The 12,636-nt window shown below is 46.8% G+C and overlaps 1 protein-coding gene across 1 annotated transcript in view; it reads right to left on the reverse strand.

Annotated features, from left to right (window-relative positions):
* Nucleotides 1–10,953, reverse strand: part of PDLIM2 (PDZ and LIM domain 2) — a 142,245-nt gene extending 131,292 nt beyond the window's left edge. The window contains exon 1 of the mRNA XM_078666290.1: nt 10,711–10,953. Coding sequence (XP_078522416.1) covers nt 10,711–10,803 — 93 coding nt within the window. The 5' untranslated portion in view covers nt 10,804–10,953. The remainder of the gene's footprint in view (nt 1–10,710) is intronic.
* Between the last annotated feature and the right edge of the window lie 1,683 nt (nt 10,954–12,636).

Genomic DNA, 12,636 nt, shown 5'->3' on the forward strand with positions numbered 1-12,636 from the left:
GAGTGGTATCAGTTACAGGGGGGTTCACTCCATCTCCTAAGTCTAGGGGAGCGATACTCGCCTTAGCTAAGTCATCCTGTTCTAGAATGGCTATCAGAGCTGGAATGGTGGGACCTCTGCCCTTTTTAGCCCCCTTGATATGCACAAGGCACACACGTCTTTGTGGCTAAGTTTGTCATAGCTGGAAGTTGCCTTGGTAAGGTCAACTGTCACAGGTAGAGAGCCTGAAGCTTCACCTGTGCCAGACATGACTGCTAGTGAGGTGTAAGTGGTGCACTTACCTACACTAAGTGTTTTCCTACTGTACCTTGCTAGTGAGTTGTAGTCAGGGTGTGCTAATCCCTTTAATCTACAGCTACTAAGTTCAGTAGAACTTAATATGCTAAGCTTTTGATTTATATGTACCTAAGGTACTTGATGTGATCTTTCAATTTGATAAAAAGATTGCAATGGTAAAACAAACAGCAAGCTCAAATCCGCACCGCTGCTCACCAATGTGAGAAGTTGGCCTGATATATGATGTTTCCAATTCTGGAACCACTCTGTATCAGTCCAAATATCCCCTTATGGTGTCTGGTTGTAAGTCAACCTTATAGACAAGCTATCTTAAGGGTAGCATAGACTAGGCAGCCTTAAAGGCTTAACTCAAGAGGTCGTGTTAAGCGAGCTGTTTTACCAATCACAATCCTGTAATATCAAATGAAAGGACACCACACAAGTATATATTATAAACATATATGTATTTATTACTCACAATAATCCCCAGTACTCTTTATGAATAAAGGGGCACAAGCGTTAAATCAAAAGCACAGTATAACATACAAAGTTCCACAAATATGGATGAGGGCGAGGGGCCACTCAGACCATATACTAAACAAGTGGTATAAGAGATACCAATCGAACAGTGGTTAGGCCTAGGGCCTAGGGCATCGCTGGGAGCAGTCGGGACAAGCAATGCTGAAGTCGGGAAAAGCCCGCGGGATTCGGGTGCAGCGCTGAAAGCGCACGCATGCACCAATGTTAGTCAATGGTGCGTAAAAGTTACACAAATAGAAGTTAAGGACACTTCCGCTGAACCTAGAGGGACAAAACTTAAGACACAGACCCTAGAGGTGTGTACCAGTGTGGGAACACCGGCGTTGCAATGTTACCTCACCCACAGGAAGCGGGTGCACAGGGTCAAAGTAGTGTCGGGTTTCGTCACGCTGATTCTTGGTGCTTGGAGCTGAAGAGGCTGCAGGCGCTGTGAAGGAGAAGTGTCCGGTGGGATCCACGGGTGGATCGAAGTCGAAAAGTACCTGAAAGCAGAGGGGACAGAGTCTGGGTCACTCAGCAGTGACCAGGGTGGAACCAGGACGGAACCAGGCAATGTCGGGCGCAATCAGGTGGTTGTCGAGGAGCTTCTCTCCGCTGTCACGTGGGCTCTGGGGCATCTACGAAGTCCAGGAGCAGGTCACGATCTGTCCCACGCAGGCTCTCGCCGTCGGCGCTGTCGGCTCCAAGATTGGATCAAACAAAACTTGGCAAAAGCAATCCACGCGGAACCAGAAGATTGCTTCTCACTCGGGCCAGGAGGGTCAGAGTGGGGGCTCCTTTTCAGGGGAGCTGGTGCAAATCTGGAGCAACCAGAATCGCAAGTCGTTTTTCAAGTTTCATCGGCACAGGGGCCACAAGCCGGCTGGGAAGTGACCGGGCCAACGCGTTGAGCCAAAAGAAGCAGAAGGGCCCCACGCAGCACTCGCCGAGTGTGGAGGGCTGAACTTCGGTGCAAGAGTGGCTCAGGGTTGGGGCTTCTCAAACCCCGGTGTACAGCTTCGAGGGTCACTCGTGGGCTGCACGGTCAGCGTCTCGTGGTCTTTCCAAGATGGCGTGCCCCACGCTTCCGGTCGCCTCCACGGGTCTCAGCTCTGCAGGGACTGTGGATCGGGCTGTTAGAAGGCAGGCAAGCTTGATCTCGTTGATCTCTGTCGCTCGAGTTCCGGCGGGAACTGCAACAAAGCAGACGTCGAGGGCTGGATGGTGCCTGTTTGCACAGGGTGGTCACTCCTTGACCACAAGGGAGATTCTTCAGTCTTCTACGTTGAGTAGGATGTCGAAGGGTCCAGAGTTTCGTTTCTTATGTTTCATCAGGATAATCTGAAGTGCTTTGGCACTGCTCCCAGTCTTATACTAATTTAGGGGGCTGGATTACCTGCTAGGTCCCCTCCTATGGGTGGGACCCAGGAAGTGGGTGGATACACCCCCTTCCTTTGATCCAGGCCGCCCTGGCACGAGGGCTGGAGTGCCCCAGAACCGGTTTGGCCGGATTATGCAAGGGGCAGCCTTGTGCTCCCCATGCAGTGTCTGGTTTCTTTCAAACCTCCCTGCTACAATTCACTATCTCCTGTCTGGGGGGGTGTAACACCTCCCTGCGACAGGAAACCCTTTGTCCAGGCCCCCTTGACTGAGTTTCGGTCAGCTTCAGGGGGTCAGACTTGTGTCTGTGGCAGAAGCATCCATTTTGTGGATCCAAGGTCCTTTTAGAAATTAACCGCATTTAAGTAAAGTAACATGTCTTACCCCTCTAGAGGGGTGGAATGCTATCCCCGTTGCCAGAACTGGCGAGGGGATAGTATTCCAAATCGTATGACACCTTACACGACATGTTTTGATAAAGCTAAACCAAAGTTGCTATATAACCGCGAGGATTATAATGCACTTAAGAGTATATGGTATGGCATTATCCTGAAACAGCTTAGGGATTTGTTCCCGACGGCTGCAGACAGGCTCAGCTCATGCTAGAGCTCCATCTCACATTAAACCACGCACTCTGCCTCCAGGATTGATAAGGCCTTCCATAGGAGTGGCTCACAGGTTTATATGTGTCCAGATATAGGTTTAGATATAGGTATACTATATCTAAGCAAGGGGTGATTACACCACCTTACCCCAGCTGAGTGATCAGCCAGTTGTGTCAATTTAAGAACCAGCCAGGGGTGGCAAAAGATATGCTGCAGCCCCTGGTAGGCCTTGGTGGCACCTATGCCCTGAGCACCTATAGTGCATGGTACAGGGGCTGACAAGGAGTCCATTTCCAATTGTGGTATGTACCTAGGGTACATGGAATCCATTTTACAGAGAGAGCAGATAGCCTGGGGCCCTGATTAGCAGGGAACCAGGCCAACTAAGTCAAAAACCAGCTAAACACAAGGCAAAAAATCTGGGGTAACCATAGTCAGGTAGCCACCTTAATACACCTGTGCATAACTGAGGTCACCTGAAAGACCCTCACATCTATACCTGTGCACAACTGAGGTCACCCACAGGACCCTCACACCGACACCTGTACATAACTGAGGTCACCTGAAAGACCCTCACATCTATACCTGTGCACAACTGACGTCACCCGAAGGACCCTCACACTGGCACCTGTGCATAACTGAGGTCACCTGAAGGACCCTTACATCTATACCTGTGCACAACTGAGGTCACCCGAAGGACCCTCACACCGACACCTGTCTACAAGTGGTATCACCTGAGTGACCTTCATTTGTATACCCGTGCACAAGTGATTTCTCCTGAGTGACTCTCACTTCTATACCTGTGCTTAACTGAGGTCTACTGAAGGACCTTCACACCCATATCCGTGCAACAATGATATTACCAGAATGCCCCTCCACTTCCAAGCGTGTACAGCAGTATTGTCACTGGTGACCAAGGCTCCCTCAGCTGATATCACGGATATATTATGTTCGAGTATTAACTCTATTAAATTAATCCAAATCCTGATAATTTTTAAAGAACTGTTCTTCCTTACACTGGCCAACGAAGTGTGAGGTTCTAAGCAATGGTTCCATGGGATCTGGCCTTAGTTACTAAGAAAGTGGATATCAGATATAGCAGAGTGGCTTGTGGCTTCGTCTGACAGAATCAGAATTAAATATTGTCTTTCTATACAAATAATATAACTCAAAACGGCATCAATTTTGCCTGTAACCAATTCTAAGGGCAATAGTGTACTTGGCCACACACATCTAGAATACTCAGTACTTTTCAAGTGAAGCTAGCTCAAAGGAGGGCTGCCACCCAAGGGTGTAGTACATACACACACACACACACACACTGCCCTGCCCCCTCCCCGGGCCCAATCCTGCTGCAACAAATAATGGATGGAGTGCTGCATGAATCAAACATTCATCCCCAGTCAAGATATCTGGGTTAAATCCATCGTTCTTTTGCTCACTACGCCACCCCAGTTTGAACCCTGTCATATACATATCAGTCTTGACCCTGCTCCACATGGAAGCAGTCCAGCCCGAACTGCTCAGCTGGGTCCTCCCTGAACTGGAAACAAGCTTCCTGGGACCGGTTTCAGAGTAACACCCCTCATCAGCCAAGCCTTCTTAAATCCAGTGGCACAGCGAGCAAGTGACCCAAGTATGGGCATACCCTTCCCACTTAGGGAGAAAAGTGCATTTTCAGCTTCAGCTGTCACCACCACAAAATAGAATTAGGTCACATTCCAGAATATTGGACATCTAAGAATGAAATGACATTACTTATTGAGCTGCTAAGAGGTGAGTTTGTACAAACACGACTAAATTATCAAAATAGGGGAAAAACACAAAGGGGATGAATAGGAAAAGTGAGCGCGAGAAAGAAAGATGAGAAAGAAAAAGTATGGATGAAAGACAAAGATGGATATATGGAAAGAAAGAGCAGGAGGAGAAGGAACAATACATAGAAGGAGCTGCAAAATGAAATGAGGAAGAAAAGGTGAAAGGTAGGACGTAGGGGTAAAAGGAAGGGTGAAAAAGACTAGAAAAGGTAACGGAACAGTAGTGTGGGCTATATGGGCTGCACCAGTAAATAACTCCTCAAAATCTGATCTAGCATATAGGTGCTCAAGCTTGACTTGACCCTACTACTGAGCTGTCAAATTTCAGAGAAAACTAATTTATCTTCTAAGAGCAAAAATAGTATCAAGGAGCACACTAATATCTAAAGCAATTCAAATATCAAGTACAATATAATTATTTAAATCATGGCATTAATGAAACATGCAGACGGGAGTCTTGATAGTTCTTGAAATCAGTTATGTTGCTTTTATTTTCACAATTAGAAGAATGAATACACGCATCAGCCCAGCCTCATTGGCACGGGCCGATGCATGTATTCATTCTTCCAATTGTGAAAATAAAAGCAACATAACTGAATTTAAGAACTAGCAAGACTCCCGTCTACATAGGTTTCATTATTGCCATGAGTTAAGAGATTATATTGTACTTGACATTTGAATTTCTTTAGATATTAGTGTGCTCTTTGATTCAATCTTTGTGAAAAAGACTAGATAGAAGGGTGAAAATATGGGTAGATAGAAGAATATAAGGATGAATGGAAGAGTAAAGCTATTGATACATGAAAGGCTGGACGGAAGGATGACTAATCGAAAGATAAGGATGGAAGCATGGATACACAGATATTAATGGGTGAATCTATGAATTTAGGATGAAGAATGGTTGGAAAGTTGGAGAGCTGGACAAATGAATGAATGGATGGGTGGATAGAAGGAGGATGAAAGGGTGGAGGGTACTTTCCTTTGGAGGATCTTGTTAGATTACTTTTTCAGGCTCAGAGCGGTTAGAGGTATGGTTTAAGTAAGGGTTATTTTCATTTTCTGGTTACGCCATGGATCCCTGGATTAGTTGGGAGCTAGCACAGTAGTACCAGGCCAATGAACGGCACCTATCCCACCATCCAAACACTCATCCTCCCTCTTCTCCTCACATATGTCCCTGCCTGCCGACAAATCTCTTCGCACTGAAAAGTTGTACTGAAAGGATTAAATTGCTGGTCAAACTTGAACTTTGAAATGAAATGCATTGAATTAAGTGGATTGTTGAAGAATATATTGGAAAAAGAGACTTTCCAAAGCAGTCTTTGTTTTAATATCAATGTGGTTTTGATGTCAAAACATACATACTTATAAGGTACATCAATAATGATAAAGGGGTGATAACCAGAGTAAAAGCATCGCTGGCAATACATGAAAATATAAATAAATTAAAAACATCCAGCACTACAGAAACTGTACAATGCTACTGTTTAATTACTTAAGTCTAAAATGATGGCGTATGTGAAGAATTCTTTAGAACAAAAGCCAATACGTGACTCATACAAAAATCAGTCTTTGGGTGGACCAGTGCACGTTTTGGCTCATGAGCTATTTCCTTTGAGCCTTCCTCAGAACAAAAGAATGTTAAAAGCGCTGTGAGATGTCACAATTGAATCTTACTCAATTGTCTCAAAAGTAGTGGAAAAACAAATGTCTCATAAGCTCCTGCTTGCACACAGCAACATCACTCAGGTGAATAAAAGGAATGCAGGTGGGGTTCATAAAGATGGAAGTCAACTTTGAATTTCCTTCCAGTCAGGGACCTTCTTGTTTAGGGTAAAGGCGTGTAGCCTCACGACCAGATATCGGTGGCAAAGTTAAGAATTGCCAAGAATGGCATTATGGTTAATAAAATATATAAAATGACCGCACTTGGTCCCGGTCAAAGGAGGAGCAGCTGGTCCCTGGGTGCAGCAATAGATGTAGGTGGTGCATCTAGATCATTCAAATGTATAAAAAGGGTTTCTTTATTAAAGAAAATGAGTGAAAAATGCTGGTCGTGGCACTTAGGACTGGTAGTCATTGAACCACAGTGGGGGAGATTTTTTCCTGTTTGTCATTCTGCCTGACCTCAAGGGTGTGTGCCTACCAATCACCCTCATTTCAAACTAGTCTATCTCATTTCAATGGAACACTCAGGCTATTGCAGCCTTTTGATAAACTAAAACTTGGTTTGCAGATCTGAAAATGTGGGCGCTATGGGGGCCATTGTGACGCGGCCAACAGGCAGACATTCTCTTAAAATGGAGAAAAATGGAAGCCATACCACTAAAACATGAATGAATGAATACATGTTCTTGTTTAACACACTCTGAAAACTTGACTGCTTCAGAGCTCTCCCAAATCTTTCAAAAAGGGAAATGTATTACAGAGGCATAAAGGGACATAACCAGAATTAAGTCAACAACGTGGTGATGCCAGCATTCAAACCCAGGTCTGCTAGTTTTAAACACTGCAAATGGGTCATTAGACATCTCCTTCCAAGGAGGCATTAGTGAAAATGTACAGCCTCCAAGATTAAGTCCATAAGTGGACACTTGCAATAACGCTCACATAAAAAGGTGCAAATGATTAATCTTTTGGTATTCCAGTTCTGTTCAACACAAACTGATCCCGGAATGGTACATTTTCAGTATTTATCAAAGAAGAGCCCGTTTTTTCGCAGTAAAAAATAAATATCACTTGTTTGATTGTAATTTGTTTTGTTCAGCACTGTAAACTCAATTTCTTAAAAATAAATCCAAATGCATTACGTAAAAAAAAAAAGATTTTTTTATACTGTTTGAATAATTCAGATTAAAGTACACTGTGGGCTTCATTTTCAGTTGGGCAGAAAATGTAAGATTGGGCGCAAGCCGTTAGCGCCCATAACTGGTTTGGCGCCCATAACTGGTTTGGTGCCCATTACTGGATTAGCGCAAATAGCTCAATCGTCGTTCTTGCTTTGTCAGATTCCTCCAGAAGCGTTGGACTGGTCTTTAGGGCAATCAGTCAGTTCCCGATAGGCTGGTCTGACAGGTCAGTGTGTGGGGCGGTTTTTGGCTGTTTATTGGCTGTTTTGTGGTTCGCTGTGACTTTTTTTTCTATCGATTTCCCTGATATTAAAAGAAACATTGTCTGCAGCAAGCTCAAATCCATGCAGTCTTACACTTTGCAAAACACTTGCAAAGCGTGTTTTTACAAGTTCAAAACAGGCCCGATTTGCAAATAAGGACACCTTTTTTCAGCTATTTAATTCATTAATGTGAGCAGTTTTTATTTTGATGCCCTGTTCTGTCCCAGTCGGAGCCTGACCTCCAGGTCTTGGCTGGAAGTGAATTGAGGAGATAAAACGATGCAGTGGCGGCATATTAGACACAAAAATGACCCAAAAACATGATTTCATATGTTATTCCCTATTACTGCAAAACTAGCATTCTACATCAAAAACTGACCTAAAAGGGTTTTTGTAACCGTTATTACCATGGTAATAGGAATTCGGTTGTGAAGTACCTTTGTTTCTCAAATATCGTTAATTCGCATTTATAGGGAACAACCGGACATTAATATGGCGTTGCAAGGCTTTCCTAAAAGTGAAATATGTTAAAATCCCCCTGGAGCAGCCCATAAGCGTAGACCTCGGAAGGCAATGTGGGCTAGTGGCTAGAGCTGCCAACTTTCGATCTGGGGAACCAAGGGGCCCATTAGGATCAAGTCCGTTCACGACCCCTGAGGAGGAGGGAACGTCCGCATGGGCTGCGGCGTTCCCTCCAAGCAGATTAGGATGTGACCGCCAGGGTGGCGGTCACATCCTCTATCTTTAACATTGCGGCGGGTGCAGCTTCAAGCTGCACCCGCCGCAAGGTTAAAAATGCATGCATCGCATTTGCATGCACAAAGCGGCAGGCACCGCGCAGTGCCTGCTGCTTTGTGTACGCAAATGGTACCCCCCATGTGCACCCCCCCACCCCCCTTCACCCAGGGGGCCCGCAACGGGCCCCCGAAGTGAAAGTCCGTATGCCTTTCCACGGCGGAAATGCCGCTGTGGAAAGGCATAGGACCACCAACATCCTAATATGCCTGGCGGTGTCTGATAGACACCGCCAGACATGTTAGAGCTTGTCCGCCGCGGTCGGAAGGCGACCGCGGCGGAAAAGCTGCGGATGGTCTTCCTGACCCCCCAGCCATCCTAATCTGGCGGGGAGTCTTTGAAGGCTCCGCTGCGGTTTTTCCGCATCCTCCAGGCCGGCGGACACTTCCGCCGGCCCGGAGGATGCGGAAAAACCGCAATCCTAATCGGCCCCCAAGTTCGAAGGCCGGGATCGGCTAAACATTACTTTGATTATTCCCTCTGATACATTTTTCTTTGAATATCTGGTCTAATGCCCTTAGGACAAGTTAGCGCTATATAAAAAGCGCTATATAAAACTGCAAAAATAAAATGCAGTTCAGAAATGCTTGTAGATTACAATTCGTGGTTCAATACACTACTGACACAGTGACTGGTGTGAGGATACAGCGCTTAGGTTCTTAACTGCAGAGTGGGGGCCCTAGGAAGATTGGTACATTTTCCTTTCCCTTCCACGCCCAGGACCCCTCCTGTCCCTGCTCTTAGACCCAACCGGAAGTGTGCGCAGGTAGGTGTCAAACGAGTATCTGGCTGTGCATCTGCGATTCTCACCACGTCCTGGAATGGAAGGCACTCAGCCGCTCCTGTCTCCCCACCTCCCTCGGAGGAATGCGCCCGGCCTGGCTTGTGACGCCACCTGACAGGGGCGCAACCGCCCACAGCGTACAACATGGGCATCTCCAATAGCCTAAGGCCCTGGCCGCCGCCCAGGAACAGCAGAGAGTCAAAACAAGGGCAAAACAAACCGGGGGCATGGGCAGGTTTCCAGAGAAGGAACGAATAATAAGAAATTAGGCATGTGGTCTGGACTACCTGAGGCGATTCCGGCAAATAGGCGTTCGCATGTCACTTCAAGCACAGAAGTAATCAGAGGCCACATCACGAGAATCCAAGTCAGATAGAGGAGGGAGAAAGGCGACTTAAAAAGGAACAAGAACACGGTGATTGGCTGGCCCATTGAGCTGGAAGTAAGCCAAAGCGACGAGAAAGGGAGAGGACACGTGAAACGCATTCCAAAAGAGGTAACGAGGGAGTAACTTGCTCGACAAACCAAGGTAAAGAGATGAGGTGGCGAAACCAGGTATTATAACTTTACACGGGGGAGAGAGAGCTCCTGGGAAGAAACCAAGTCAAATAAATGTGGAGGGGAGAACATCGTGTGAGAAAAAAAAAAAAAAAAAAAATCAAGCAGGTGTAGTGGAGACAGGCCATCCAAGGAGAGAAAACAGAACATGGGTGGAGGGGAGAGACCAGCTGAGGGAAACAATGTGGATGTGGGAGGCACACCTTGGGACACATTTAAGCATTCAGAGATTCAGTCAGGGAGCGAAATGAAGACAGTACGGAGGGGGAAAGAAGGATAATATATGCAAAGGAGAAAGACCACTCAGAGAGGTAGTGCACCAAAGAGATGGAAGAGGAAACCAAGAACCAGGAGGTGCGGCCGCCTGAGAATGAACCACACGGTGAATACTGGGGAACACTGAAGTAGAAACAAAGGCAATGAAAGAGCAAGATAAGAGGCATCTGTGGGAAAGCAAGAGAAGGGGAGAGCTAAGTCTCCCAAGGACAAATCACACATGGTAAGGGAGAGGCCATCCGAGGAGAAAGCAGGAATTAGAGCTTTGAGGAAGAACATGAAAGGAAACCTCCAGAATAAGAGGTGTACGAAAGACATTCGAGGCGCCATGCAGATAGTTGAGGCCAACCAAAGATATACTATGGAGGAGACCTATAAACAAACCAGCCAAACGAAGACAGCTCACAGGGGGGAGCAACAACCCTGGAAAAACCAAGTTGTGGGAATGGAAAGAAAACCAGAGGATCAGGAGGCACATGGAGAGAGATTAGGCAGGTCATGGAAAGGACCTTGGAGAAGAGGAGGGCCAGCGGGTATGGTCTTGTTGGCCAAAAGGCTACAGGAGTTGGGAGATCAGAGGTTTCCTACCTTTGACACGGTGATGGGTGTGTTGAAGTCCCTTCCTCCAGTGATACGGAAGCCCCATGGTGCTTGACCAGTCAGGTTCACCGTCCGCGCCATGGCCCAGAGCTCAGCGCAGAGTCCGCTTCAGTGCAGGAGGTAGGCCCGAACAGAGGAGACGGCCCGGTCTGCAGAGGACAAGAGAGAGAGAGAGAGAGAGGTGAGGAGGGATCCCTTGGCACCAGGAGTCCAAGCGCTGTGAGGATTAACACCTGCTCAAGAGCAGTTTTCTGCTCGGCAGGTGTGACTCACGTTGAAAAGATTTTGGGCCCAGCTCCACCCCTGCTGACAGGCGTCAACAACCAAAGATGCCACCCTACTTGGCACCAAGCACTGACGTCTCTAGAGGAGGGCCAGTGTTAGGGCTTTGCACAGCACCTTGCCAGTGACATACATTTACCCTGCTTTTTATTTCATTGCAAAGCAGTGTTGGCTGCTTAAACCGTTTAAATCCAGCCTTGCCAAGTTACTTACTTTCATGTGTGATGTGCTGCCCCAGTCCAGGTTTCTTGTTTGAATTCTGGGACTTGTAGTCTTGTTTATTCTATTATAATACAGGACTAAAAGTCCCAGAATGTAAGGGACAAACCTGGATTGGAGCAGCACATCATACATGGACCTAGGAAATGTGGCTGCTATGTAAATCAGATCTTGTGCGTATATATCTAAATATACATATAGCTTGGTAAACATTTATAGTGTGCGTGTATGTGTGTCCATCCTTTGTAGATGGCCCCCGCAGCTGTATCTGTGGCCCAATGTGTGCAGTTTCCAAATTCACTTCTAGAGACGCCTTTGGCATCACGGGCATCCATCCCAGTCGTTTTCAATATAGAGGGCGTTTGGTCTATTCATGCCCCTCCCCACACCCCCCTTCAGTGCAGATAAAACATTTTGTTCACCCTGCTCTCCTAACCAAAGGCAGGTTCAGTGTTGGTATACTTGGAACCAAGATCCCCCATCCGTAGAAAGACTTGGTCTCACCCTACCGCAGTAGAGATAGGATCTCTCATCCTACCATGACAGCGCCCATAACATGTACCAGAAAACACTCTCCTTTCAAATTCGTATATTAAAGGCAGACAGTGACCCTACATCCAATAGTGTGTGGCCCTTCTTAGCAGTGGCGTTACATAGGACCCCGCAGCACAGGGGGACCCGCGCTCCAGGGACCCCCTCAGCAAAGTACCGGGGCCTGAGAGCTCCTGACTCGGAGGGGGGCATCCATGTACTTTGCAGTGTGGGCCTCCTCAACTTTCGTTACCCAATTGCTTCTCAGGGACTATACTCAATGCCGTATTAATACTGGTCACTAGGTGTCACTGCTACATTACTGTCTCGGCGCTCCCCAGACCCCAGCCAATGTCATGCCTTAACTCACCAATCGGTGTCACTGTTTCAGAGGTGCCTCATCTCCATGAGGAACTCAGCCTGTTCCATGCTCTGGCCACTAGGTTTCACTGCTGCAGCAGTCTATGTCTACTTCCTCCCGGCCTCAAAGCTTACCATTCTGTGGCTAGTCACTTGTGTATTAACTGTACCTTTGACTGTCAGCCGCCCAGGGCACGAGCCGGGGTTGATAGAATCCTCACACTATTTGTTTAGAAAGGGGACTCTATTGCCCATAGCCTAAGGCTGGTGGGGCCTCCTTCTGCCCCAGAACTATAGCTGCTTGCATCTGCAAATATCAATGGCCTCAGAATGCTTACAAAGGTCAATCCCACTGGCAGCACCCCCTTTATTTGAGAGGATGGCCCAGGAATGCCATCTTATAATCTCTTATCTGAGGTACAGAGACCTTGACAAACGTTAACCCTTTTATTGCTTAATGCACTGAAAATATGAAGCAGTCTTGTGCTTTAGGGCTGGGTGAAGAACACCACCAGGAAACCA

Source organism: Lissotriton helveticus, chromosome 11, assembly GCF_964261635.1.
Source record: "Lissotriton helveticus chromosome 11, aLisHel1.1, whole genome shotgun sequence".
Lineage (NCBI taxonomy): Eukaryota > Metazoa > Chordata > Amphibia > Caudata > Salamandridae > Lissotriton > Lissotriton helveticus.